General features: G+C 50.9%; 11 protein-coding genes across 11 annotated transcripts; 5 read left to right on the top strand and 6 right to left on the bottom strand.

Moving 5' to 3' along the window:
* Positions 1–792: 792 nt before the first annotated feature.
* N7515_004412 (uncharacterized protein) lies at positions 793–1,953 on the top strand (the record flags this gene model as incomplete). Its single annotated transcript, XM_056665156.1, has 1 exon — positions 793–1,953. The coding sequence occupies one exon, from the start codon at positions 793–795 to the stop codon at positions 1,951–1,953; it is 1,161 nt and encodes a 386-aa protein (XP_056522106.1).
* Positions 1,954–3,095: 1,142 nt separating this feature from the next.
* N7515_004411 (uncharacterized protein) lies at positions 3,096–3,687 on the bottom strand (the record flags this gene model as incomplete). The annotated part of the gene is made up of 2 exons (XM_056665155.1): positions 3,096–3,329; positions 3,367–3,687. The coding sequence occupies 2 exons, from the start codon at positions 3,685–3,687 to the stop codon at positions 3,096–3,098; spliced, it is 555 nt and encodes a 184-aa protein (XP_056522105.1).
* Positions 3,688–5,568: 1,881 nt separating this feature from the next.
* N7515_004410 (uncharacterized protein) lies at positions 5,569–7,276 on the top strand (the record flags this gene model as incomplete). Its single annotated transcript, XM_056665154.1, has 3 exons — positions 5,569–6,224; positions 6,293–7,174; positions 7,240–7,276. The coding sequence occupies 3 exons, from the start codon at positions 5,569–5,571 to the stop codon at positions 7,274–7,276; spliced, it is 1,575 nt and encodes a 524-aa protein (XP_056522104.1).
* A 503-nt stretch (positions 7,277–7,779) lies between these two features.
* On the bottom strand, positions 7,780–9,060 carry N7515_004409 (uncharacterized protein; the record flags this gene model as incomplete). Its single annotated transcript, XM_056665153.1, has 1 exon — positions 7,780–9,060. The coding sequence occupies one exon, from the start codon at positions 9,058–9,060 to the stop codon at positions 7,780–7,782; it is 1,281 nt and encodes a 426-aa protein (XP_056522103.1).
* A 471-nt stretch (positions 9,061–9,531) lies between these two features.
* Positions 9,532–11,820, top strand: N7515_004408 (Mcm10/DnaG-type zinc finger protein; the record flags this gene model as incomplete). Its single annotated transcript, XM_056665152.1, has 1 exon — positions 9,532–11,820. The coding sequence occupies one exon, from the start codon at positions 9,532–9,534 to the stop codon at positions 11,818–11,820; it is 2,289 nt and encodes a 762-aa protein (XP_056522102.1).
* Positions 11,821–12,759: 939 nt separating this feature from the next.
* Positions 12,760–14,173, bottom strand: N7515_004407 (uncharacterized protein; the record flags this gene model as incomplete). Its single annotated transcript, XM_056665151.1, has 2 exons — positions 12,760–13,426; positions 13,482–14,173. The coding sequence occupies 2 exons, from the start codon at positions 14,171–14,173 to the stop codon at positions 12,760–12,762; spliced, it is 1,359 nt and encodes a 452-aa protein (XP_056522101.1).
* A 568-nt stretch (positions 14,174–14,741) lies between these two features.
* On the top strand, positions 14,742–16,485 carry N7515_004406 (uncharacterized protein; the record flags this gene model as incomplete). The annotated part of the gene is made up of 6 exons (XM_056665150.1): positions 14,742–15,038; positions 15,092–15,523; positions 15,772–16,068; positions 16,137–16,175; positions 16,236–16,338; positions 16,415–16,485. The coding sequence occupies 6 exons, from the start codon at positions 14,742–14,744 to the stop codon at positions 16,483–16,485; spliced, it is 1,239 nt and encodes a 412-aa protein (XP_056522100.1).
* Positions 16,486–17,235: 750 nt separating this feature from the next.
* N7515_004405 (uncharacterized protein) lies at positions 17,236–18,424 on the bottom strand (the record flags this gene model as incomplete). The annotated part of the gene is made up of 3 exons (XM_056665149.1): positions 17,236–17,658; positions 17,722–17,974; positions 18,036–18,424. The coding sequence occupies 3 exons, from the start codon at positions 18,422–18,424 to the stop codon at positions 17,236–17,238; spliced, it is 1,065 nt and encodes a 354-aa protein (XP_056522099.1).
* An 854-nt stretch (positions 18,425–19,278) lies between these two features.
* N7515_004404 (uncharacterized protein) lies at positions 19,279–20,262 on the bottom strand (the record flags this gene model as incomplete). The annotated part of the gene is made up of 1 exon (XM_056665148.1): positions 19,279–20,262. One exon carries the CDS (start codon positions 20,260–20,262, stop codon positions 19,279–19,281), a length of 984 nt encoding a protein of 327 aa, XP_056522098.1.
* Positions 20,263–21,064: 802 nt separating this feature from the next.
* On the bottom strand, positions 21,065–24,263 carry N7515_004403 (formin-binding protein HOF1; the record flags this gene model as incomplete). The annotated part of the gene is made up of 6 exons (XM_056665147.1): positions 21,065–21,234; positions 21,293–23,318; positions 23,370–23,681; positions 23,729–24,015; positions 24,068–24,172; positions 24,221–24,263. The coding sequence occupies 6 exons, from the start codon at positions 24,261–24,263 to the stop codon at positions 21,065–21,067; spliced, it is 2,943 nt and encodes a 980-aa protein (XP_056522097.1).
* A 1,404-nt stretch (positions 24,264–25,667) lies between these two features.
* N7515_004402 (poly(A) polymerase) lies at positions 25,668–27,209 on the top strand (the record flags this gene model as incomplete). The annotated part of the gene is made up of 1 exon (XM_056665146.1): positions 25,668–27,209. The coding sequence occupies one exon, from the start codon at positions 25,668–25,670 to the stop codon at positions 27,207–27,209; it is 1,542 nt and encodes a 513-aa protein (XP_056522096.1).
* Positions 27,210–27,297: the final 88 nt, after the last annotated feature.

The raw sequence follows: 27,297 nt of genomic DNA, 5'->3' as shown, positions 1-27,297 counted from the left end.
GTATGAAAGCCCAGCCAGGAAGATTGAGAGGAGAGTAGTTGGAGAAAAGTAAAGGGAAAAAGAGTTCCAATTCACCGCTGAAGATTGCTGAGACTCTGGGGATCCGAGAAATCGCCTTAAACCCAAACGGTCTGACCCTCTGAGTCAATCAATTCGGGGCTTCTCATTGGCTCGACGCCCCTCCGCGTCCTCCGACCTCGGCCGAGGCTAGTCACCTGACTTAGTGTTTTCGTATGTCCTCGGCACGAACACGGCCACCGATTTGTACAAAATCAATGTCATCCTCACCTGCAGCAGTGATGTGGCCATCGGCATCAGTCAGATTCAGCTTATATCATGTCACTTGCCATTTCACAACGAGGGGAATTCAAAACTCAGTCCTCTACTACGAGCTGGTCCGCTGGATAAACTCATTAATGCCTTATGGCCTGGTTTTGAACCCCAAACTTCTCGGTCAAGTGGGTCTCGTCCTTCGATCGGCCCGGGCATCTGGGCCAAGCTCCGGGAGTCCGTACAACGCAAGGATGTTGTGACTTGAGCAGATGCGATACTATTGATCCCCTACTTCATGCCGATCTTCAAGCCCATTCTTCTCAATGCTGGTCTTTTGTCTGGCCGCCTGAATAAGCCTGACATAAGTACTTGATGTTCCAGCTTTATTTCTTGAGGGGACTTTGAAGTCTTCATCTACATAGATATCATCATATCACCCCTTCCCCCTTTCCAAGATTCTGTAAATGTTTCCTTCTTGACGGAGGCAAAAAAGAGACTCACTTTCTGCAATCGATCACAATGCCCGAAAAGACAGATCCCTTATGCGGATTGGAATTCAAGTCGTTTCAAGACTGGAACGGTGACCGTCCATCACAGACCCTGATATTCCACAACAATTGCTCTTCATGGTGGATCAAAGTTGCCGTGGATGGGTCACTGCCAGAACAAGCACTGGGTCTGGGTTCTTTCAAACGCCGCTTCGTCTTTCAAGAATTTGTTGAAGCGATTGATTTCGGTCAATTGCAGCTATTGGACGATACTGTGACAACCATAAATTTAAGTCTGACCGAGCAGAGCCAAAACTCGATCACGATACGGAATGGGCATCAAAATCCAGCGAATTTCCTCATCGCCGTTGCCCATCGAATGTGCTGCATCATCGCAGAAGATCCAAGGAGAGTCATATACCCGACACTAGAGCGGCAACAATGTTTACCAGCATTTGAGGCTCGTTGTTTGCAGACTGTTGAGGTTGTCGCTCCAACAGTCAGAACTGTTTTGTTTAAGGAACAAATATTTGCTTACAAAACGATTGACCGCCCTATCTATGAGCCTGAAGACACGGAACATGTGTTAAACGAGATCAATGTGCTTGAACAACTCCGCGGACTTCCGAGTATTGCGCAGCTAGTTGGCCTAGTTGTATCGGAGGACCCGTATAAGACCTGCCCGTCAACCAATTCACCAGCAGTGATCACAGGATTCCTTCTTGAATACTATCCTAGAGGTTCGCTTGAGCAGATTTTTGAGGACGAGTTTCAATTTGATGCTCTGCCAATACAATGGGCCTTACAGATTGGGACAGCATTAAGATCATTGCACAAGAGAGGGCGAACTCATCTTGACATCAAGCCGTCGAATATCGTTTTGGATGCCAATGAAAATGCCGTACTCATCGATGTTAGCGGAACCGGTGGTTACGTGTGGGAATGGCTTTCACCAGAGATGCAGGCTTTCATTCAACAAAATAGTGAATCAAGTCCTGCCAACGCACCATTTGAGGCACGGGTTTCCACGGATTGTTGGGCTTATGGAAGATTGCTCTCGACTATGGCAGAAAAGATTGGCACTTCTGGAATTGGTGAAAAACTCCAATCCATTGCTAATGCTCTAACCAAGGCGGTCCCCGAATCTCGCATCTCGCTATGCGACGCTCTCGCGCAACTGAATGAGAAGTAATAGTCGTCCACAGGAAGCTGAACCCTGCAAGAATAGAACCGTGTACCTCATCTACATTTTCTTTTCCGTTCAGCAACCCACCTTCAACATTGTAGTCTTTGTCCAGGTATGGAGGTATGATATTCTATCACCGAGTTTGTTGTGCACCAGATGCCATACTACTACTACTACAGTAACCGCCCAAAGGTCAATGGAAACACACCAGACAGCAGCCTAACCACTCTATGTCAACCTCGTGCGGTTCCAACCTACCCCAAAGTCTGTAAGTCTCACGCTGTAGTTACCCTTTATGAATTCTACGAGTTCCTCAGCAAGAACATTTTTCAAAGTAGGGATGGAATTAAGGAACGGTCAATGGTTTCTCAATAACACAATAGTTATACGTAAAGCCAGGACGATGAATGCTACCTAGTAATACAGGATAATTATAAAGCCAAGCAATATAAGCGATTGGCTAGTCTCACAGGATCTGATTCAAGATCGATCACAGTCACCCGCGCCAGTCAGTAAGCAAAAGTGACTGGTGGACTCTCCCAAAGGAACTCATGCGACCAAAAAGAAAATATAGATAAGGGGCCAGGACAGTTCCTGTTGTGGAGAACTTCCTTATGCCGGAGCCATAAAGTGCGAGCGGATGCGAATTGCATCTTCGGTTGTCATATCGGGTCCCAATTTCCATCTCCGAGCCAACGTACGATGCGGTGCGAGGAGGTGATCACGACTGGCCAGATCACGACAGGCCAAAGCTGTCTCGTCCACGGAGCGACAGCCGCGCTTGAGTCTTTTGGCAGATCCACCCAAACAATCCTGCCCATCCTTCGGACTTGTCTGCGGATCACCAGGGCATTCACCGTCATCTAGGTTTCCATGGACGCTACCGCGAGGTCCGGCATTGTCTCCATCATCGGGCCCTGGATGTGGGCGTTTTGTACCCCTGTTGAGACGATTGACGCATCTCAGTAGAGAATCATCGTCAGAATCATCGTCATCATCTTCCAAGTCATCGCTTGTATAAAGGTCCTGCAACTCTCGAAGCTGTCTCTTGACCTCTCATCGTCTCTCTAAGAAGAGGCCAAGAGATCGTGCTCTTCGACCCAAGGGGCCTTTAGCTCTCCTATATCTTTAAGCCTAGGTCAGAAGGGCTAGTTCGTGGCAATGAGGGCGCAGTCCGGGACTTTGTCGTAAGCAACACCAGAGCCTTTGTTGAAATCACCGAAACTTATACCGATATCTTGAGCGTCCAGGGCCGCTCCAATGGTCTGCCCCACCAACTGTTGGAATCGGCCCTGAAGGCCATGTTCGTCCCCGAGTAACACCTTTTCATAGTGTATGTCCCGCGAGGCCAACTCGTGGTCGGTCACAAACTTTGACCAGCGCTGAGTGCATCGAAGTGATGGCGATCAGAAAACTAACAAGTGAGGCATTAACGGTTTCCTCATTGACTCGTTGCAGACCATCAGTTACACCGAAGGGCTTGCGTATCTCAACAGTAGAGTAATACTGGTTGACATCTTTTTTGAATTGGGATTGCTTAAACCCGGACCCTCTGTTTCCCTTCCGCCCGGAACTACCAGGACGTCGCACGTGCGGCCGAGCAGAGCGTGCTTTGCGCCTTTGGCGTTTCGGTGGTTTCAAGTTCTGGCTGGGGAAACGATTGTTGGTGATTGATCGATGCAGCGAGTAATTGATCAAGTCCTTCCGCCACTTGTCTGCCGCCGCCCCCTCTACAAGCATGATGCTCTCACGCCAACAAAGAGGGGGGAGGTTTCGGGCTGGAATCACTCTCACCTGAACGAGGTCCACATCATCCGCGAAGTGGACAGACTTCCGGACGAATGGTTCGTCAGATGGGAGCTCCTCCAGGTCCTCATCCACCTCATAACTCGAGACACAACCGTGTCCCTGTACGCTCTCTCGAGCAGCCCTTCGTCGGATGGGGGTTCTGTTCTCGACCGCTTGTGGACCGCCAGAGTGTCATTCAGCCCGTCTTCTAGGACATGCTTCTGTCGTTTGAGAACACGTAGGGTGGATGTCGTGGCTCGAATGCGGGTTATGTGGGGTTCCAACTTCCAAGGCTCTTCTATTCTGCATCTGTCAGGATGCCTTGATGCTTGCTTCCTCCATTCGTGCGTTTATGTTGGCGACGTATGAGGAACCATTTTCCTATTCCTCAATCTTTGCAGCAAGGAATAAGGATGTCTGACGAGTGGAGTCCATTCAGGAATCGGAGATTTTTTATGCCACGCTGACTGATCGCTTGTGATGCTCAGTCAAACAGTGACGAAGATAAAGTGGGGGATGGAGGGAGAAGGAGAAGTGGGTGAGAAGGAGAAGTTGATGAGAGGAAAGGATCGAGTATTTGTAGTAGGCACAAGACAAAGTTTGGGACAATACAGGCAACAGAACAATACGAAGGAAGTTACGAACAACAGAACAATAGGTAGTTATGAATAACAGAACTACCTACGTATATGAACAATTGAACAACAGAACAATACGAATAACAGAACATAAGGTACAGGGCCCCACCTAACCAGCCTCAGCCTCAGGATCATGGACGACGTCCTGAGGCCGAGATACATCTGTACCAACCTTGAAACAGCCCTAAATGTGACGTATCACCTCAAGCCTTTTGATTCAGCCTGTTACCTACCCGCCTTTGAATTTTATAGACAGGGAGGATTAAACAGTAACCGGCCCTTATTGTGTACATTTTTTACCAAAATTACAGACCCTCGCACAGCGAGGGTCCGCCACCCAAATGAAAGGGACCACCCATATGAAAGTGTATCTTTTACTAGGCACACCATGCAAAAGGTACATATCACGACTACGGAGTACTTCCATCAACAAAACCGTGATACCCGCCTTGCAAGGGTCTGATCTGAAGGAGACTTGGGCGAAGCTTCTAAAGATGCCTCGGATCAAGGCCGACAGCACTATCTACTGTATCTTTTCCGACCTTACACTTTCCGTGTCCTATCGGGCCGGCTGAATGCCGATTTTGGCGGAAATGTCGGCCCACAAGAGCGGCATCCCCGCTACGCTCGGCTTGGAAAATGAAAAGAAACATCATGGCCTAGTAACAGAATAAACAGGAATAGACTATAGAGCACGTTTTTGAAAGATGCAAACATGTTTATTGACTTGAAGCCATCTATGATCCGTTCTATATCTATTCAGATATGCAGAGATCGAGGACAAAGAAAGCTCATTTCTGGAATAGGCTTCAAGGTACATCTAAGGATAAATGATGTCATAGCCCAATGCGGTAGAAAACCCCCGCGAGAAGAAAAGGAATCAGCCAATCAGCAAGCATGGAGTTAGCAGACAGAAAGAAACGACGCCCGCATCCCCGCAAAATACCTGGAAACGGTCACCGCAGACAACCCAAAAGGCAAAAATGGCCCTGTGCAACCCCACCGGTAGCATTTACTCCGAAGGAAACGTGGGGTCTGTCAGACTGTACCTTATGCATCACTCCACTTCCTAAGATATTCTAGCTCTTCTGCTCTTTTCTAAAATTCTTGCCGATTGCCTTATCCCCGTGTCTTTGTCACTTCCTCCCATTCTTCCTATTCCTCTCCCTCTCCCACTCCCAACTACTACCCCGCCATGTCAAGCCCGCAGGAGCTCGTGCCGCAAACAGAATCCATCGCGGAAGTCTACGCAACAGACGATGCATCGCTGACTTCCGTTGCGCCGGAACACCAGCAGCGGTGGACTAACCTCATTACCCAATTCAACAAGACTTATAGCCACCGCCCGGACTTCGTAGCGCGCAGTCCCGGCCGCGTGAACATCATCGGCGAGCACATTGACTACTCGCTCTATGATGTCCTGCCTACCGCCGTCAGCGTCGACGTGATCATGGCCGTCAAGGTAGTGCCCTCCAGCGGCGAGGATACCACCATTACAATTGCAAATGTTTCGCCGGAAAAGTTCCCCTCGCGCGAGTTCACCGTGCCCCACAACAAAGACGTGGAGATTGATCCCAAAAAGCACGAGTGGGTGAACTACTTCCGCGCTGGTCTGTCGGGTGCCCTGAAGTTCCTCCGCAAGGAGAAGCCCGATGGCTCCTTTGCTCCTGCGAGCATGCAGATCCTGGTCGACGGCAATGTGCCTCCTGGTGGTGGTATCTCCAGCAGTGCTGCCTTCGTGTGCGCCAGCGCCCTAGCCGTGATGAAGGCCAACAACCACAACGTCACCAAGCAGGATCTATTGGATCTGGCCGTGGTCTCAGAGCGGGCTGTCGGCGTCTACTCCGGCGGGTAAGTCAAATATGCTCTCAAGAGATACACAAACCATTCAATAGCTAACACTAGTCGGCGAAATCCAGCATGGATCAAGCAGCCTCCATCTTCTCCAAGCGTGGCTACCTCCTCTACACTCAATTCTTCCCAAAATTCAAAGCCCAACATGTTCCCATCCCCACATCGTCCGACGAGATCACCTTCCTCATGGCCCAGAGCTTCGTCACTTCTAACAAAGCCGACACCGCCCCACGCCACTACAACCTGCGCGTAGCAGAGTGCACCCTCGCCGCCGTGATTCTGGCAAAGCACCACGGCGTCACCCTTTCCAAGGACAACAGCTCCCTCGGCTATAGCCTGCGCAACTTCCACAACGAACTCATGGCAAAAGAAGGCCGTCTCCAAGACCCGCTCGAATACCAAATCGACTCTGTCATCCAAGCAACCATGGACCTATTCACACAGGAACAAGGATACACCCGCGAAGAGATGGCTCAACTGCTCGGCATCACCGTCTCCGAGCTGGAATCGACATATCTCTCCGCGTTCCCAGTTCAGGCTGAGCGCTTCCAGCTCCGTCAGCGCGCGCTGCACTGTTTCAAGGAAGCGCGCCGTGTCCTGGATTTCAAAGCTTGTCTGAGCAAGGCGACGCAGCTGGATGAGAAGCGCATTCATTATCTTGGTCAGCTGCTGAATGAGTCCCAGGAATCGTGTGCTACGGCGTATGACTGCAGTGCACCGGAGGTTGATGAGATCTGTGCGATTGCTCGTCGTGCAGGTACTTGGGGAAGTAGGTTGACGGGTGCTGGCTGGGGCGGTTGTACTGTCCACATGTTGCCTCAGGGCAAGGTAGAGGCTGTTACTACTGCGCTCCGGGATGAGTATTATCTCAAGAAGTTCCCGGATATCAGCAAGGAGAAGTTGGAGCAGGCTATGGTTATCAGCAAGCCATCCAATGGTTCATTCTTGTAAGTTACACATCTTGTTGCGAAATTACGATGCTCGGGCTGATGGCTAACGCTTATTATTACAGGGTTACGGGAGCTGCTATTGACCAGATCCCTCTTTAAATGTTGCATCGCGTATTGGAAACAAAGCGCACATAGTTTGGGCTGATTATTTATTGCCATCCAAAATCCGAGGAATACAAGTGACATACCCCCCTTCTAGATTGTGCAACAGATAGCGTATTTTAAGGGGTTTGAGAGTTTTGAGACTGTCTGAAGACGCGGAGTCGAGTACGACGCCTCGATGGTCTATTGGGCATCGATACGTGTACTTTCTCTGTAGAAAGCCGCTGTGATTTGCGCCTTCCAAAACTGCGTAGGTTTATTGGAGTGGAAGTAGCGTGAGATGTGGAAGGTGCGATGCTCTCCGTGCTCATTTCCTGCCGTGGCAGGTGCGTCTGGTGATCCCTTCTTGAAAGGAGCCCTGGTCCCAGGAATAGCGACGCAATAAAGATCTATCGAGACCATCCTTCACTCGTCAGTCATGCCAGCCGCATTGCTTCGAAGTCAGCAAGGGATCAACCACCTGTGTTATATACAGCGATATCATCATTCTGTCGGGTTTCTCAGGTTTTCTTGGGGGCGGCTTTGGCGAAGAAAGAGCTCATCTTTTGCATCCCTTTCGTGTTGACCTTCTTCAGACTCCTTACTGCATGGGATTCGGCAGCTTTTGACTTTGTCTCCTCTTCCTTGCGGCGTTTCTTTTCAGCTCGAATATCGTCTTCTTCGTCATCGAGATTTCGTTTGCGAGTAAAGTTGGACATATCGCGGGAAGCAAGAGCTTGAGCACGAAGCTTTGCAATCTCCTCGAGACGGTCCGTTAAAGGCTTGAAATCGATCGGGCTCTCTGCAGAAGGGAGGATCTCATTTATCTTTGTGGCCATGGCAGGAGACAGATATGACTCCTTTATGAATGATAGAGCTGTGGAAATGCGGAGTAGCCGAGTGATGTGATCTGAACACGCGAACTCTTCGCTTGGTGGCTGTGGCACAGGTGTCGATTCTCCTACGGGTGTTGCAACTGATGAAGTCGTAGTTGTGGCGACAGTCGAGGGGGAATCTTGCCGATCCTCAGATTTCGAAGCCGATTCCTCGCTCTCGTTTGATGGCTGGCTGATCACAATATCGTCTCGCTTCACCGCCATCAAGGGAGTGGCTAGCGCTTGACGGACAAAGCGCTCCTCCAGACTCATAGGAAGTCCATGGTCTGCCATACGTTCTGCCTTTGCAACCAATTCCTTAGTAAGTTTCGTCTCATTGAACCGGAACATGTTCTCATCGCCAGCCTCCACCACGTCACAGATAGCTTCCACCCGTGCGAGGAGGGAGCTCCGGAAAACATCATCGTAAAGGATCTGGCGCAGATGCTTAGGCATATCGTCGTGCGAGTCAATGATATCATCCAACGGCTGGAAAAGAGAATGGCCGGATTTCGAGGAAGGCGCCAACAATGGTATCATGAAGAATATGACATCAATCGGTGTTGCTATCAGCAGCTCTGCCTTCTTCGTAATTGAGCCTTGCACAGATGGCTGCGGGTTTTCCTTATCTTCTTCCGACGGACTCGTTGCGCTCGTGCGAGGGGTGAACAGAATGCTCCGCGCCATATGCGTTGGCGGCGCAACGACAGTGAACTCATATACACCGCGGTCCGGGCAGAAGAAGTAACGGGTTACTTCTCCCGACTGGGGATCAGGCAGAGAGACGAGTCGCGCATTGTCGCTCGCAGTGGATGGAAGAATGAACGTTTTGCTCGGTTTCTCTGCTGAAACGAGGGTTTTAACCTTCGACTCTTCGGGTTCGGACTTCTTTGCCGATTTTGAGGCTGGAGCTGATCGAGTCTTCATTGTAGGATGTGTTATTAGGTGAAGAGTGAACGTGACAAGGACCAGGCTCAAGAACGGAAGGGGCTAAGATGGAAAACCCGCGACGCGCCCAGGAACGCGACTTCCCGGCCCAATCAGCCTTCGGCGAGACCCGTCACTTTGTGCATTAGCGAGTTTCAGCCCCGAAGGATATCCCTGTTACAATTATCCCTCGATTTGTTGTTGACTTGATTTGAATCCTTTCTTCCTAAGCGGTATACTGCACAGCAAGGCAGGGTAAACGGCATGAGCCGCAGTGACGCGTCAAGGTACATTCGGTCTCTGATTACATTGGAACCCATTTATCACCAGTAAGGTCCCCCAGTCCCCATCACTCGGAATGGCCCATAACTAATCCCTCTCCTCCACAAAGTGGTTGAACCCGCGTGGCCGCCCCAATCGCCCCGCGCGGCTCTGTTGAGTTCGCCAGGAGGCCGACGCAAGTACCAAGACATGCAACGCGCTCGAGAGAATCTGGCTTCCCCACTAAAGCGCTCAAGCACAACCCCCAATTTTCGGTCGAAAGCGAGTCAGATTGTGGACGAAGATGAGGCAGAAGAGGATGAAGAGACATTGCAACTTCAGCTAGCCGAGATCAAAGCGCGCCTGAAATTGAAGAAATTACAGCAGCAGAAGACCCGCGGAAGTGGCTCAATTCTCGAAGATGAGGATGCTCGACCAACTTCCGCAATCAGCGCTTCGCGAACGGAAGACCGTGGTCTAACACCAAGAAGCGCCCTGGGAGTACGGCAAAGACCGAGCAACGATGAAATTCAGGTTCCGGCATCACCAACAAGGCGAGAAGCTCCTCCCGCGGATCCCATATCACCAAGGAGGTATATTATGGGTATCGACAAGGGCTGGAAAGCCACTGATGTGTCGCTGAAGCGACCTCCTAGCTCACGAACCGACGCTCGTCCGAGCAGTCAAGTCGGCTTCCGCGATGGTGCTACACCGCGCTCTGACTTATTCTCCGCACGACCTCAGTCTTCCCCTGCAATGGGAGGGATCAACCGGATCAAGAGTTTTAGCGAGAGGATGGCGGAAAGCCGGGCAGCTGAAAAGGCTCGACTGGAGAGAGCAGAAAGGGTCCAGGCCAACCGCACTTCGGCTTTTCAAGTTGACAAGTCAGAATTGGAGGCTTATAAGATTGCAGCTGCAAATGCAAAGCCTTCATCGCCCCCACCATCTGCGTCGCGGCCTGTGGAGAGCTTCACCCGTGAAGATATTCTTCGATCTATGGGTCAAACCCGCCCGTCGTCTGGTCTGCAGCGCAGTAATACAACCCCGAACATTCGGCGAGATGAGGGTGGCCAAAACGAGAGGCCCACTCATCTACACAGACGAACCCATACAGCAGATGAAGAACCTGGATCCGCTCAGAAGCCAGACCGCACGAACGATACATTGGTGAAGACACCAGACTCTTCAAAATTCGAGTCTTATTCGTCCTTACATCTGTCCAATCGAGTTCTTCCGCATTCCTTCTTGAACCGCACACTTGCAGACAAAAGGGTTCTTCGCATTCCCGATTTACTGAAGATGGTCAAGGCACCTGCATTCGAACTCCCAGATGACATTGATGGAGATTTCGTGGTGTTTGGTATTGTTGCATCTAAGTCTGACCCCAGGGACAAGAAAGCCTCGGGGAATGTAACTGCAAAAGAAAAAGACCCTTACGATGACGGGTTGAACAATTCAAAAAGATACATGGCCATCACTCTGACCGATTTGACATGGACAGTTGACCTCTTCCTCTTCGACACTGCCTTCCCTCGTTACTACAAAGTTTCGGAAGGAACTCTCATTGCAATCCTGAATCCTACGATCATGCCACCCCCGAAGCACAAGTTGGATACCAACAGATTTAGCTTGTCCTTGTCTTCATCAGATGACACGGTTCTCGAGATTGGCCATGCTCGGGATATTGGATTCTGCAAGTCTGTGAAAAAAGATGGAAAGACCTGCCAAGCCTGGGTTGATGGTCGAAAGACCGAGTTCTGCGACTTCCACATTGATATCCAGGTCCGACGCACGCAAGGCCAACGCGCAGGAGTCAACTGTGACACGGGCATGTTTGGTGGTGGTTCGCGCATCGGGTTATACCAACCAGGGACCAGGCGACCGTCTGCCTATTGGCAAGGCAAAAAACACGATGGCCCCAGGTATGACTATCAATCCCAATCGGTGTTTTACGTGGCACCATCCAGAAATACCGGGGCTGGCCGTCCAGGCTCCAACCCTCGAGGCTCAGCAGAGAATCCACTCGATAGACTACATGACCCCTTCTTCTCAACGGGCATGATGGGCCGCGGGGAGAGCAAAGAGGAGCGAATGCGCAGACGTCTGGCGGCCCAACAGCGAGAGCGTGACATAACCCAGAAGCTGGTTTCCGGCGGAGTCGGTGGTGTGGGCGCAGAGTATCTCCGCACAAGGACCTCGAACGAGTCTCCATCCAAGGAAACGACGCCCTGCACCCCGTCTAGGCCCCAGAGTCCTCCTCCGACAACCCACGGCATGGACATGACCACCTTCGGCAAAGCGAAAAACGTCCGCCTCAGTCCCATGAAGCGTGCTCATAACAAACCCCATGGTAGCGGGGTCAAGAAGACGCGGTTCATCACTGCCAAGGGTATCAGGGAGGCTGGTCGGGAAAGCCTCGGTGCACCGGCCGAGACTACGCCCAGTGGGAGACGGATACTGGTAGATGATGATGACGACGATGATTTGGAATTCATCTGAGGCATTTTGATCTCCGCATCCAATGTGTCGACGCCTGAGCCCTGAGAGCGGGAATTTTCCATAACGCTGTTACGAATACAAAGCATGTGCTGGGTGCATTGAGTGGGTCCTTTCATTGGTTTTGTCGGAGTTTAGAGTACTAGTCGAGCTGGATATGAGCTCTTGTCGTGAGTCGATGTGACGACTAATGTGCATGTTTCTCCTTGTCTCAGTCATGGAAGTATTTGTAGTCTGTTGCTCGCGTCTACTATAGATTGTAGCCCGGTTACCGAAAGCTTGTTTTTTTTTAAGGTGTAGTAGTGCATCTCCACAGCGCCGTCCACACCATGCCTGGGTACTACCTTACAGGTAAGAAGTCGAGTAATAACCTAAGGTAGTCAGAGTATTGAGATGTAGACATGAACAGATGACCTTATGACCATATAGTTAAATCATCTACTGTGTACTAAAGAGGATCGATCCAGTTGACTTCGTTAATTCAATTGATTGGTACGCTTTCCTAATTTCCTCCTGTCGCTATGACAAACCCAGAAAAAGCAAAAACGCAAAACGCCTTCCTTTCCTACCTACATGGCTGATGATCCTGACAAGAGGTATCTCATTCCCGCAATCCCCAACCTTGCATGCGCCAGTAAAGCAAGATGTATACAAAACAAAGAAACAAAACACCGCAACGAACCGAGAGAGAAAAGAAGACCCCAACCAGGGGGGCTGTTGGGAAAAAGCGAGGGCAATCGGGTGTGCATAAGTGAGACAAGAGGCTGTCATGCACCCAGCGCCAAGTTCAGCGCTTTGCCCGCGTGAGAAGAAAGAGAGAAAACCCCGGATCGCTCGAAACAATATGCAAAATGGAAGGTCAACGGAATATCACCGGGACGAGCGAAAAGTGAACGCAATGTGAAGCAATCGGGAAGCCGGAAGTGACAAAGCCGGAAGACATTACGCATCCGACGTGGATGCTCCCGGGGCGGGGGCATGGGAGGCCGCAGCCTCGGCCGCAGCTGCAGCGTGGGCCTTACGGGTCCGTGGGACAGGGGTGCTGGGGGCCTCAAGGGGGCGCTTCGCACGGTCGGCGCGGGCCTGAACGTCTCTTCTCTTCGTGCTGACCGGCCAGTACTTGAGGAGGCTGCTTCCGGGGCTGTCCCGGAAGGAAGTCTGGCCCAGAGCCTCGGCTTGAGGCCCCGGCTCCTCACCCGATGCAGGGATGAGGGGCCCACCTTCGGGTTCCTGAAGATTGATTGCAGGGACGTTCGTGGCAGACGCTGGTGAAAAGTCGCGGGTGGTCGTGAAAGGACTAGCTCCGAATTGGAGACTGGACTCTAACTCTGGAGCAGAGTGTACGGTGCTGGGGAAGGAAGCCGGAGTGGGAGACATTGGTTCGCAGTCCTCAACATCGGTGACATCCTCCTCTTCATGTGCAGTGTCGCCTGCGGCAGGGAATAGGACCCGGGGTTTGACATCCGCACGTTTCAGCGGCTTCACGCTTTTCAGGATATCAGGGTTTCTAGCCAACAGGTCAGGGCGACTGGCGAAAAGCCCAAGGTCATCTTCATCATCATCCTGGTCTTCCGTGTCATCAAAGCGCTTGAAGATTTTCTTGCCACGGCTAAATATATGTTAGTAAAAAGCTGAATTTATGAGTGACGGATGTTTCGACTTACTGAACAAACCAGGCTCCGTCATCACGGGAGTTGCCGGCGGCTGAGCGAGTAGCAGGTCGCCGGACAGGCCTAGCCCTGCCAATGAATATGTCGTTCACAAGGCCAGGAGGACCCGGAATGCGATCACGTGAGTCTTCGTGAATGGGAATCGATCCCTGCGTCGCAGCTTGAACAGACTCATCACTGAAGATGTCCAAGGGTGTGATGGAATGGTTTGTGGCGTCCATTTTTCGGCGCTTGGGGGTGGAGGTTGGTGGAAATAAGGAACGAGATGTGGAAGAAGCAGAAGTGGCTACCTTTTTCTTCGAAGGCGTTTTGGCAGGTGTAGGCAAAGCCCGTTCTGCAGAGGATCGGGAGGTGTGTTGAGGAGAGCGGGGAAGTGCATGCTCCAATTCGGGATGAGAGATGCGAGAGGCAGCAATTGTGTGTGACCGGGTTGTCTTTTTAGGCGAGGGTATGGCAGCATCAGGTGAAGAAGGTGAAAGGGTTCTTTTAGAGGTTCCTGTTTTCGCAGATGTGCTTGGGTGATTTGGAGGTGGCGTGATTTTATCAGCTCTTGAGGCGCGCTGGCTTGCAAGTCTCGCTGAATAACGCGTAGCGTAGGGTTCATAGTTGTCATGTTTCGGTCCGTGACGCGGCGCTCGCGGTACCCGAAGTGCAGACGGCGATGGAGGCGGCGGTGTTGACGCCATGTTGACTTGAATAACGATTGCACCTCCGCTCAACGGATTGCAATTTGAAGATTGAGGGTTTATGATTTATGCTAGTCAAAGTGTGATCGTATGCGTTTTCCAAAGTTCGCGATCTAGATGAAGTGTCGACGAAAGGCGTTGTCTGAATCAAGGGCGTAACACTTCGAACTTGTGCGATGTCCGTTTGGAATTAACAAATGCACTGCTGAAGCAAGAAGTAAAAAAAAGAATAGAACGTAAAGATGCAAATATGCAAATATCGAAATGTCCGAGGCAACGTGGACCAAAAACGATAAGTTGGAGATGAAAGAAGGGTGAAGTTGTTGACGGGATGATTGTCGCCCAGCCACCCGATATCCTCACCGCCCTAATAAATGCGGTGGCTGAAAACCCCGCAACGATGTTGACTTTCTTCCTAATTTGATCGTCAATTGAATTGAACGCACACGCCGTTATCAGCCTTCGATTGTCCGTCATATACATCACATACTCAATCTTAGCTCCGAATTAAGTTCCGCCGTTCTATCCACGCTACTTGTACATACTTTGGTCACCCAGATCCGACACCATGGCTTTTCGCAGCACAGCGGAAGAAATGGAAAGGCTTCAGTTATCCGATGATGACACAGAGGACCTCTGGAACTCGCCATCGAAGAGAGTGGCTCACAAGTCTTTCAAACCAAAATTACCCGAAGAGAATATCACACCGGAGCCTCGAGCTACCCACGATAGCAATGAGCCTCTCTTTGATCACCAGGAGGCCCGCGAAGATGCCCTACGGACTGAACTAGAAGGTGTGCGGAATATCAACGAGGTGATCGAAGGTCTCTTAAGCAGCCTGGACTCCGCCAAAGGAAACATGGAGGTATCGCTACCCTCGCATGGTATATCATGGATACTCAGACTAACCACTAACAGACGGTATCACGAACGGTTACCTCAGCCTCGACCCTCCTCAACACATGGACACGCATACTATCCCAAACCGAGCATAATCAACGACTGATCCTTAATCCCAATTGGCAAGGCGCTACTCAAGACGTGATTGATATCGAGAACGAAGCGATCCAAAGGCAGCAGGCAGCCGAAAGGCGGGAACAGGCACTTCAACAACAAAGAGAAGCGGCGGCGCGAAAAGCCGAGGAGATTGAAAAACGACGTGCACAGGTTACTCGGGGAACGCGAGGTACACGTGGAACTACACGGGGTACAGTGCGAAGCACTGGCTTAGGAAGAACTCCCAGTGTCAGCACATCGCGAACTGCCACACGAGGGGGATCTACAACCACCACTCAGCGGCCAGCAAGTGGGATTGCTCGAGGGGGTGGCATTCCCCGCGGTCGGGGAAGGGTCTAGGACTGCGCTAGTTCATGTACAATTAATGTCACCTCTATGACTATCAAGATCAAAGAAATTCATAAATATGATACCCTTACTTGTATGCATTGTTGCCTGAGGCATCTTATCAGACGCGTCGCGATCTGATAAGGTTAAGGAGCTTCTACTGTACCCCGGCAGATCAATTCCCCTGATCCCCGGATGATTCCGTCATTCACTTTCCCAGACACCTATACATAATGAACTTCGCTCCTTATCAGGATCAATCACCGGAACTCGAGCGCGCTCTGTCCCCTCCCCCTTTCGACAGTCGCCGCACATCCCCAAACCTGCGCTCACCACGGGCCTCAGCCGACCTGCCGTCCCCCAGTCACTTTGCTGGCGGCGGACATGGCAACACAGGCTACGGACGAGACCTTGAAGGTGGTCATGTTAGCCTAGGGGCCTTTGAAACAAGTCTCCCGATTCGCATGGACATTGAAGCAGCACTGGCATATCTGCTTCTGCCTCCGGCAGGAGGTGTTTTCCTGTTACTAACTGAACACAAGAGCGATTATGTGCGGTGAGTGATGAGCCTTGCATTAATATCTGCTTAAAAGTACAATATACTAATTTTTCTCGGTAGCTTTCACGCTTGGCAGTCGAGCATGCTATTCGCTGCCATGTTTGTGAGTATTCATTCTATCTTCACCAGTGTCGCACGTGCTCACATGCGCAACCCTAGGTCATCCACCTCCTCTTCAGCTGGTCGAGCTTCCTCTCCTGGACACTACTCATCGTCGACCTGGGTCTGATTGGCTTCCTTGGCATGCATGCTTACCAAGATGGTGAGTTTCTCCAAGGTCGCTCATGGCTTGCGCCGGCAATAAATGGAGATTCGATACTAATCTCCCTCGTGTCTAGTCGATACCTTGGACCACTTCGAAGTCCCAATCTTTGGCCACTTGGCCAACTCTTTTGTTGATGATGAATGAACATATGATATCTACCTACCTAATCCCAAGCCTCTGTTCTTTGACATTTTGCACGTATTGGAATTTATGTATAGCCCTGAGGAAGCATGTCTTTGATTTCATATACCCCTGTCTGCTAATACTTCATGAATCTTAACGTATTTCATATGCGAATGACGTACCTCACCCTAAACACGTCCCTGAATTAGGACTTTATTATGGAATTCAACAGCCTTCAAGCGTTCCCCTCTTCAATAGTTGGGGAGCTTGTTTCTCTTAACCCTTCCACTGTCCTACTTCCTTATCGTAGGTCTCAACAACTATCTCGAGCTGCTCATGGGGCTATAGGTCTCTTGTCCTATTAAATGCTGACTGGGATTCCAGTTCTGCTTTACTTCGTGCTTGGCTCCATCTACGTACAGCACGTGGGTATCTACAATGTCTACGAGTATTTGACTACATGGATAGATCTTCAAATGGTGGTCTCTTCATCTCAGTACATTTGCCTATGATACATGATGCACGCTAACAAACAGCTCAGAGCAAAACAAAGCGACGCAGAACTGTGTGACGGGTTGCCACTACATATAAACATAGTCGCCGTTGCGTGGACAAGGATAAGCTGGAGAGTCAGAGCCCGAGACCACGGGGGCGCCTCCCGGACCCAGCCTCCCAGTCCTCGCCTTTAGGCTCAGGTCGACTTTCGAAATGTAATTCCCCCAACTTCCTCCCCTCCATCAAAGTCAACATGTTTGGGACCCCCTACTTCCATCACCTCCCACATCCCCCGATGGGGACTTGGTCGCACGCATCCACTTCATTCGCGTCTGTGACCGACTCCCAGTCACTGGAGGAATCGTAGTCGTCCTCAGTGCTGGTCCATATATCGTCGGAATCACTCAACAGACCACTATCACTCTCCTCATCGCTGTACTCCGCGGACAACAGCTCCATCTTTCCGCTCTTCATCCACTCATCCTCCTCCTCGTCAACGAGTGGGAGAGGAATGGGCTTGGTGGTGTCTCCTTGCACCTCGGGCCAAGCCCATTGAAGGAGGATATCCATCTTCTCAGCATAATCCTCCGTGTCAAAGTCCAGTGCTCGGGTATAGGCCAGCTGGAGGCAGTCGCTATTGTCGAGATACCCATGCAGGATGCGGACTCGGGCGTCCGGGAGGAAGGAGATGACCATTGTCTAGCAGGAGTCAGTAATTGAAGCTTTTTCATACTTGAGAACTAATGGAGGGAGAAGACGTACCGGGAAGTCATGCTGTTTCTGCCCCTGGCGGCTATGGCGTCCCAGAAGATGCTTGTGCTTTCTGGTAGCATCAAGCATCCACCGCAGCAGGACCACAACCTCTCCAATTGACGGGAGGGTCTCGTGGTGCAGCTGGTTGCTTTTCATAACAACCAGTTGATGCGAGGACTTCGCGTCAGCACACCTTGCTCCACTTTGAACGGTAAAGCTGTGCCGGTCATTGCCGTTGAAGAGGGACTTTTCCTCGTCCGTGCTATATCCCAGAAGGTCAGAGTTTGTTTATTCACTCTACGCCAGAAGGGAGGGGGACTTACGGAACTGGATCCCACCATGCGGACTGGTGCTTGCCGCCGGGGGATTTGCGGAGATACTTCGCGAACGCTGCGTAGAGTGCATGGTGCATTTCATCGGAGTCAGAGCCTTCGAAGCTCTTCATCCTCCGTGCCCAGGTGAACGGGTCGTCTACGGGATCCTGGGGATTGACATTGGTGTTGGCAATTTTGGAGGTGGTCTCAGTGTCTGGGAAAAAGTACGAGATGAAGGAGGGATTGGTGTCGCCAGTCCAGAAGTCCATCGGGTGAATGTCAAATCCCTGGAGTTTGTTGGAGATGTACCCAGGCCTCAGGTGACTGAGGCCTCGGTACAAGAAAAGGAGGAAATCCTCCTTCTGCTCGTAGCGCCACTTCCAGAGAGGTTTTGGCATTGTGACGGGATTGATGAGGTTGGTAGTTGAGGAAGGAAGAAAGAAGGGAGAAGATCAGACAGCAGGAGCTCTTTATGTTTGATCTGGTCTGCTTCCGACGCCTAAGTAGGGAAGAATCAAACCCGCAGAGCCATGGTCTTTATTCAACTGGGCGAAGTTTGGACGAGGCTAAAGGTGACTCCCAGAGCTTGTTCGAGCTTTCCCTGTCGGGCGTCCATTTTAGGCAATGTATGGCTGCCGTTAATTATATTTACTGACCGGACCCAATAGCCTGCCGAAGTTCAAGTGCTGAAATAAGAGACCATGGTAGAATAAAGTCTAATGAGACTCTGAAGCTTTCCACTAGTATCTTCCAGATCCAACGGAAAACATCGTGCTTTGCCTCAGGTGCCCGACACCTAGTAGGGTAATAGGGTCAGTGCAACATTGCGTCATTGCCCATTGGTAAGAGCCTAAGAGGTACTGTGTGTCAATACACAGGACAGCGGGCATAGCAACTTGCAACAGAGTCTTGGGTAAAGAAACTGAAAGGCTGTTAGCGTGGTAGGCAAGAAGTGAGGGAAAGTAGAAGTAGAGCCCGTGAAAGGGACACGAGGTGCAAGGGATCGGCGTCTCGGGACTCGGGAGGCACCGCACGAGACAAGTGGGTCAAGTGGGTCAGATCTAGCCTACTGTAGAACAGACCGACAGGCCGCCAAGAAACATCGACTCAACCAAGCATATAAACTGAACCTTTCCGATCTAGGAGTCTAATCTAACAACTCTTTCATAACGAGCAGAAGATTACTATATTTGTAAACAAGTTAATCCGGCCATACACTGTCAGCACGAAATTACGTGAACACCATATATTGTTAAGTGGTAATTTCGATCTTCTCAACCATAGCGTATAGATCATCTAAACTGGGGCGCTCTTCCCGCTTACTGCGCGTGCAAGCTTCCACAACAGCAGCAAGAGGAGGTGGGACAGACCATTCCACCGCCATCGTTATCGGTACGTTTCCGTATATCATGCCTTTTATAAGATAGCCGAGGTCATAGATGTCCGATTTCTCAGACCAGCCAGCGTCCAACACCGGCTCGCGAGAAACCTCAGGAGCCAGACGATTTCCCCAACGTCCCTCGAGATCGCAGATAAGCACACGGGATGTGTCAGCGGAGAAGACAATGTTATCGATGCGAAGGTCACGATGAATAATCCCAAGGGAATGAAGCTTCTTCATTCCTGAGATTATCTGCAAAAGCCAGTCTTTGTATACAGAAAGGGGATAAATGTACCCTAAGACGTATCTGGACTTGAATTTTTCGAATACCAGCTTCCCCTCTGGTGACTTTCCCAGTAACTGAATGATGTGGGATGATTTTGGGACTCCCGGACAAGATCCACCTTGGCATTCGAGCAGATTGTTGATTTCACTCTTATATTTGCTTTTTTTGACAAAGTGTTTGCTGGAATCGATTTCAACAATTGGGAGCGCGGCAAGAATTGTATCAAGTTCTTCGGAGTCATCATGTAGCACTGGAAGCGGTGGCCCATTCACGAGGGGACGTACTTGGTCACCGATGATTTCATGATCGCCGATGTCAACTGAGTCGGGCAGATTTTGTCGTAAGCGAAGAATATCACCAGAGATAGTGCCGGGAATATCAGCCAGCCGGATGCATTGGTGCTCATACCAATACGTATAGCAGAACACACCGTCAATCAATCCCAAACTGAGGTCGATTAACCGTCGGCCACCAGCAGAACCCAAGTCAGACCGCGATTTTCTCCCTTCGTAATCAGCCCTCAGTCGCTGAATTTCCTGCGTGAAAGGATCGTTGGGTGATTGATTCATCCTTGGCTGCTGATGTAGGGGGCGCTGATATAGGGGCTTTGAAGTAATCTCGAGACGAGGGGCTCAAGTCCTTGCTCGCCAGAAATTATTTGCGGCAGTGACAAAAATAAAGCGGGAATCCGAAGGTTGGCGGCATCCAGCTCAAGGTTTTATGTACTTTATGTACTAAGGGAAATCACTAAAGGTATTGAGGAGAGTGGGCTGGGGCTTTGAGGTTTGGACCTGTACAGCTACCTAATAAGTAATGCATGACACGTAGGTAATGTATCATACCAACCTATCAAGTTGTGTATTTCTTCGGTGATTCATATTAACATGAGCTGCATAAAAGGGGTCATCAATTTGAACAGACGAATCATATTCTGCGTACATAAATGAGTGTCCGGTATGACGGTGAACTGATAACAGTAGGTGAGAAAGAAATGGGGAATAAGAAAAGAATAAGATCTTCATCATCCGAGAATGGGATCGCTCATACAATTTCAGTGGAACAGATCTCTGATAAGAGAAAAGTAGGAGATAAAACAAATTCACACGAAGCGCAAGATCAGAAATTCCAGAACACGCTAAAGTCTCCAAAACATCCACAAGAACAGAGTAATAAGGTTGGACAAGCTGCTCAGTGATTTCCATGGCAGAACTGTAGCATCATGATGAAATCAAATAGACAGAAAACAGGAACAGAAGAAAATCGTCAATGTGCAAAGAGGGTAGAGGAGAAGCATGGTATCTACGTGGAAACATAAGGATTATCTCCGTCAGGACAAGGATTGTGGGGGTCATGGCGGGTCGTGAAGGGGTATTAGATGATTTGCAGATAGTTGCTGGGGACGAGACCAGGATGGCCACGGGAGTTGGTAATTTCGGCTTCCCACCATCCGTCATCCTGCAAGCGGAGAACGGAAAGGACATCGCCCTTGGCAAAGCCGAGCTCTTCGGGAATGGCGGCATTGTAGGTATACATGGCACGAGCTGTAAGAAGATTCGAGGTTAGATATCAATCATAGTCAAAAGAAGAAGGGCCTCTTACCGAAATGCAGGACTGGGCGGCCATCACGGCTGAACTTGCGTCCAGGATCGGCAACAGCCAGGGTGCGGCTTCTGGATCGCCCAATAGGCGGTCCATCACCGTAAGTCGAGGAGGGGCGGCTGCTTCCCCGAGTCGAGCCAGCATATCCACCCGGACTACCATACATATCATGGCTTCCAGATAACTGCAGTTCCATGCCGCCAGCACTAGAAGGACGAACCTGCTGCCTGAATTGGGGCTGTGGAGATACTGCACGGTGGCTCACAGAGGGCGAAGGTCTCCGAGCAAAGTCATTCGGAGAGTATGGTGGCTCCTGAGTACGACGCGGAGTGGGCGATTGGCTGTATTGGCTCCGCATACTGTTAGACTGGTATGAACTTGGACTAGGGCTGGGGCCCCGGCCACTGTTCTGGCTCATACGAGTGTCCACGCGAGGCGAAGGAACCTGAGGGCTGACACTCCGTCTCGGTGCTGGTGATCTAGCTCGAGGGGCTTCTTGGCTTTGACCGCTATGTGTGGACCCCATGCTGTTGTTTTGTCCTCGAAGCATGCTCTGGGTCTGGCCAGTGTATTTCTGGGTTGTCTTGTGCATTTGCTTTGCCGTGAAGGCCGGCTGGGGTGCGCCTAGCCGCTTGACCGAAGGATCATTGTAGGCTGGCGGCGGAGCAGCGGCGGAAGCACCAGCATTCCTGCCTTCGTAGGCGGAGGAAGATACCGACGGAGTGGGCGTCGAGATGCCGTGGTATCTATCTGCTGATACCCGAGAGGCCGACTGCTTACCGCTTGTCTTCAACTCCGCCAGGGCTCGTGCAATAGGGTCCAGTTCATCTTCAGGCGCCTGACCAGACTGGGCTCCCTTCTTCGGTGAGTTCTGTTCGGGGGTCGCAACATCGAAGACGTTATTGCCGACATTGAGCTGGAAGTTGGCTCGAGGGTCGACAGGTTCCGGGCTGCCAGATCTCTGGCTAGGCGGGAGCGCCGAAGGCCTGACCGGACTAACTTGTTTGGTTGGGCTAGTCTGCTTGGGTGGGTTGACCACTTGCTTGGGCGGGCTCATTTGCTTCGTCGGGCTCATCTGCTTGGTCGGACTCATTTGTTTTGTCGGCGAGTCCCAGCCACCGCGAGGCATCGAGTGGGAAGAGCTGACGGGCTGGGAAGAGCTGGCTTGCTGGGGAGAAATGGCTGGCCTTTCCTTGTCATGGCGACTCTTGCGACGGAAGGGGCTGTTGCTGAAGAAGGCACTCTTCTTCCTGGGTGACTTCTCGTCGCCGGAGATTGAAGGTGGAGCATTGCTTGTTGCCTTCGTCAGCGATTTCTTAGTCGGAGTCGCCTCAATACTGGACATAGAGGTCGGGTTCGAAGTGTTGGAGACATTCGAAACTTCGCTCTGAGAATCGCGACTGGATGGACGATATTGACTGAGCGCCGAGCCTCGCTCCGACGGTGGCCCTGTCCGACAGAACATGGTCATTCCATCGGTAGGGTATGCATTGTGCGGAACAGCTCCAATTTCCCCATGTCGTTCCGGATCGTAGTTGGGAGGTGGCGCACCGCCACGGCGGAAGTCTAGTGGCGCGGGTTGTTGGGGTTGTGACTGCATGGGCGGCTGATGCTGCAAGAGTGGCTGCTGCTGAGGCATTGGTTGCTGTTGAGGCATTGGCTGCTGTTGGGGAATCGGCTGTTGTAGGGGTGGCGGCTGCTGAGGCGCCGGCGCAGGCGCATTATTGACAGGCGGGGGAGCGGAATGTCCCATTTGAGCTGCAAGGTCTGGCTGTGGATCATGGTTTGTATCGAAGGCCGGCTGCGGAGACGACGTGCGGAAGGCAGGGTTCATTGTTCGCTGGAATTGAGCCACCGAGTATCCCTCCGCTTCATCTATCTCAGAGCTCGAGTCATCATCCTTGCAAAAGTTGATGAATCGGGGAGGATCCGGGATTTCCTGGCCGGTTCCTCGCTCTTTGATGAAGAACATAATATCCTTCTCGACCTCGCAGTTCTCCAGAGAGAGGCGAACTTTCTCGCATGACTATACGTCGAATTAGCATCATGAAAGTGGATATGGACGGAGGAAACATACCGCATCATCGCTGACACAAACGGTTGAAGCGATGTTCGCATACGTCCAGAGACTGCTCTTCGTGAAATCCAGACGCTCTTCTTCCAAATCTTGGAACTTGTCGCATGCCGCCTTCCATTCCTTATTCCAGCGTCCAGTAGTTTCTTCGAGTGTCTTGACGGCGGCTTCATATTCCTGGCTATTTGATGCCAACTGGATCTGGGTCTTCTCCAACTTGGCCTTGTTCTTGCGCTCTTCTTGCCCCATTACCATGTGTCCCTGCGCGAGGTACCCTTTGATGCGAAGACAATCCTGTTCATAACGATCACGGGTCTAAAAAGTAAGCCATTTGTCGCCTATAACACCATTGCCCTGCTTACCTTGTTGACAGCCTGTGTCTGTTGCATTTTCAGCTTGTGTAGGCGTTCAATGGTCTGTTGAATGATCTTTCGTCGCTCCTTCATACCACTCGCAAAAGCTGCCAGCGGTTCCTCTAACTCTGTTTTCATTTGTCCGGCAATTGCTGCGTGTGCCTTGGCGATCGCTTCAGTCTCACCGCGAACGACGTCGAGTGAGCTCCGGAGCGATCCCATCTCATTTGATCCCAACGGCTTGCGACATAGAGCTTGGAGTTTGCGCGCATATTCTTCTTCGATAGAGGCCCGAACTGTAAACGAGTTAGCATTTGGCAGTACCGCGGCTGCTTGCATCTCACGCACTGCTATAGAAAACCTTCAGTTCGTCGTTTGTGATCTTCGAAGAATGGACACGGTCCAGCATTGGTTGAAGTCCTGCGTCATCTTTGCCCCAAAAGTTGTTGGCAACTAGAATAATTGTTAGCGTGTATAAGGATTTATGGTAACACCACATACAAGACATGGACACTGAAGGTCCGTCTGCCAGTGTTCCGGGCATTGTCGATGTCGAGCCTCAGTGCGCATGCAATGTCGAATATTTGAAGTACAAAGAAGAAAAGAATAAGAAAATAAAACTGTCAAATAATAATAAGAAAAAGAACTGCCACAACAAAAGAGACCCTTGGAGGTCACAAGGTGATGAAGTTGAAGAGCGGAGGGATGCAACTGTTTACGGGCGCGTCTCTCGGGGCAACGGCGTCATGCCCTACAGCAGGTTTTTGGGGCCAACGTGACACCGTGACAAGGGTGTCTTACCAGGTCTAATAAGGGGATTTCTAGCTACAATCTTACAATCCAATGACTTCCGTCTTCCATGTCACACAAGAAGGCCGATCTAAAAATTTGACGAGCCGAACTCAATCCGAGTCTTGAGTACCCAGACTCAATAGCCATAAGGTCTTGAGCAGATGATTGAGTAGTTCATAGGCAGAGTTCAGAACTTCAGCCGAATGAGACAGAGATATGGAGTACTCCGTACAAGCAATCAAGACGGTTCAAGAAAGAATCTCAGAAAGTGGTGAGCTGTCCCAGAGTGACCGTCTCCCATTCTAAGATGCGATGTGGGGGAGATGTGGGACAGATTGACTAACATCTGAGATCTTGCATAGAAAAATAAGCCAAGGGCAATGACTTCAGTGGAGGTTCGACAGCCTCAGGTTTTTGTAAATGTCTAACAGTCTAAGACCTTCTTAGAAGGTCTTTTCAGCAGACGTTTTGTGGGCCGGTCGTCACGCTTTGACGCTTTCCCACTGTTTCCTCCATCCTGGATTCGTTCGCGACCAACCTTCTAGCCGCGGCTAATCGGACGGTTGGTTTACCCGTGTCGCCGGTCGTAGCTCCCGCAAGTTGCAACTCCCCACATCTCGCACTCCCGTCGGCAGCTTCATTCCCCGGCAACCCGTGCCCGGGGATTATCATTTCGCACATGAAGTCAATTGTCAAAATCATGAAGTCACGTGGTTATTACGCCCAGCTTACAGCTATTTGAACAGTTTCAGCTTCGGAGCCTCGGAGGCCTCACATGACCAACCTTCTAGAAGTGGATGGTTATCCTCCTGCACCGTACCTGCCAATACTACTGACTACCTACTCTTCAGAAACGTCTGTATCGTTGGCACATCAACACTCGCGCGGCGCTTCCGGAAGTACATGCATCAGTTTCCTAGAGACTATATTATTGGCCGCGCCGCTCGACACGATCAAGAGTCGTGCACTCGTGACGGTGACTCATCTCCCAAGATAGCGTCATACTGATACATACACAGGAAGGGGGGCAAGGTGCAAAAACAGGGTCGCCAGGCCAGCAGGCCTACGAGTTTCTAAGTTGGCGGCTGTCTTGAGCACGAAGTGCTTGACTGGCTCACCAACACAGACGTCATCACAAGTCGCTCGTTAGCAGAACATGGCGAAACAATCGGAAATTACAATAGACTTATCACCAGCCGAACAGCTTCTGCGAAAGCTTCTGCTCGACTGCCGGGATCACATCGTGTACAACAGCCATGACTCCACCAATCTCGATATATGGTTCGCTGGGGGCTGGGTTCGAGACAAACTACTCGGCGGCGAAAGCCAGGATATCGATGTGGCTCTCAGCTCCATGACTGGGGCTCAGTTCGGCAAAGCCCTCGAAGACCAGTTTGCTCGCTCGGCCGCAGAGTACATCGCCGAAGCCCAGAGGCTTGGTGTGCCCCCAACCATCAAAGGGCTGCATATAATCAACAGCAATCCAGAAAAGTTGAAGCGCCTAGAGACAGGAGCTATCGAAATATTTGGGTTGTCGCTCGACCTTGTCAACCTGAGAAAGGAAGTCTATACAGACGAAAGCCGGAATCCTCAAGTCGAATTCGGTACTGCGGTAGAAGATGTTTATCGCCGCGATGCTACAATCAACTCCATCTTTTACAACCTGAACAGAAGAAGAGTCGAAGATCATACGCAGATGGGGCTATCAGACTTGGCAGCCGGCATCATTAGGACACCACTTCAGCCTACTCAGACCTTCACGGATGACCCTCTTCGGATCCTAAGGTTGGTCAGATTTGCCAGCCGGCTTGGCTTCCAAATTGATCAAGAAACAGTACAAGCGATGAAAGACCCACTCGTTCAAACGACTTTCAATGTAATCAGTCGCGAGCGAGTGGGGATTGAGATTGAGAAAATGATCAAGGGCCCAGATCCGTTGACCGCCTTTGAGCTTCTCTATGAAAGCGATCTATATTCCCCGGTCTTCCTAGGTCCACCAGGTTATCTAAGCCAAGCGCTGCTACATGCTTTTCCCCGCAGCGGGCCTGACATCCCATGGCCGAATCCATGGCCCCTCGCATTCAGGACTCTTGCGTTTCTGTTGCAACATGAATTCTTCTGGGAGTCTGAAGCACGGGAGCACATCTGGTTGATGGCGGCCTGGGCGCCGCTCGCATCACTTCGGAGAACCGACATCGAGAAAGTTGTGAAGAGTGCAACCGGGGCAATCAAGACAACAAGCGAAACATCAAAAATTCTGGGCGATTGCCTCAAGAACATGGATTCTGTCCATGCGTCCGTCCGACAGGTTGCAACAGCTTCAGCCGGGATATCCCGAAGCGCTGTCGGCATGGCAGTCAGGTCCTGGGGTAGGTCGTGGAAGCTCCAAGTGTTGTATGCGCTGTTAGCCGACGCCATTTCTCAGGTGGTGGACGATGGCACCTTTGCCGACCTACTTGACGGATATTCAAAGTTCATGGACCATGTGTTTGATCAGGGCTTGCAAAACGCATCACTCGCTAAGCCTATACTCAACGGAAGCGAATTGAAGACCATCTTCAACCTCACGCAAAGTGGTGCTTTTCTTAAGGTAGCTCTCGACGGTCTTGTGCAGTGGCAATTTGATCATGAGCATGCATCGAAAACAGACGCCACGGAATGGGTACTCACGCAGAGAGAAGATTTTCATATACCATGAATTGTGACTTCTTGAAGCAATGAAAATATCTTGAGAATCTCTTGATGTGTTTCTAGGAAAAATAAGCCAAGGGCAAGGGCAATTACTT

Source organism: Penicillium bovifimosum, assembly GCF_028826915.1.
Source record: "Penicillium bovifimosum strain IBT 22155 chromosome Unknown utg000004l_segment0_segment0, whole genome shotgun sequence".
In the NCBI taxonomy this organism is placed as follows: domain Eukaryota; kingdom Fungi; phylum Ascomycota; class Eurotiomycetes; order Eurotiales; family Aspergillaceae; genus Penicillium; species Penicillium bovifimosum.
Note: the sequence above shows the minus strand (reverse complement) of the source record. Positions and strands in the feature narration are given on the sequence as shown.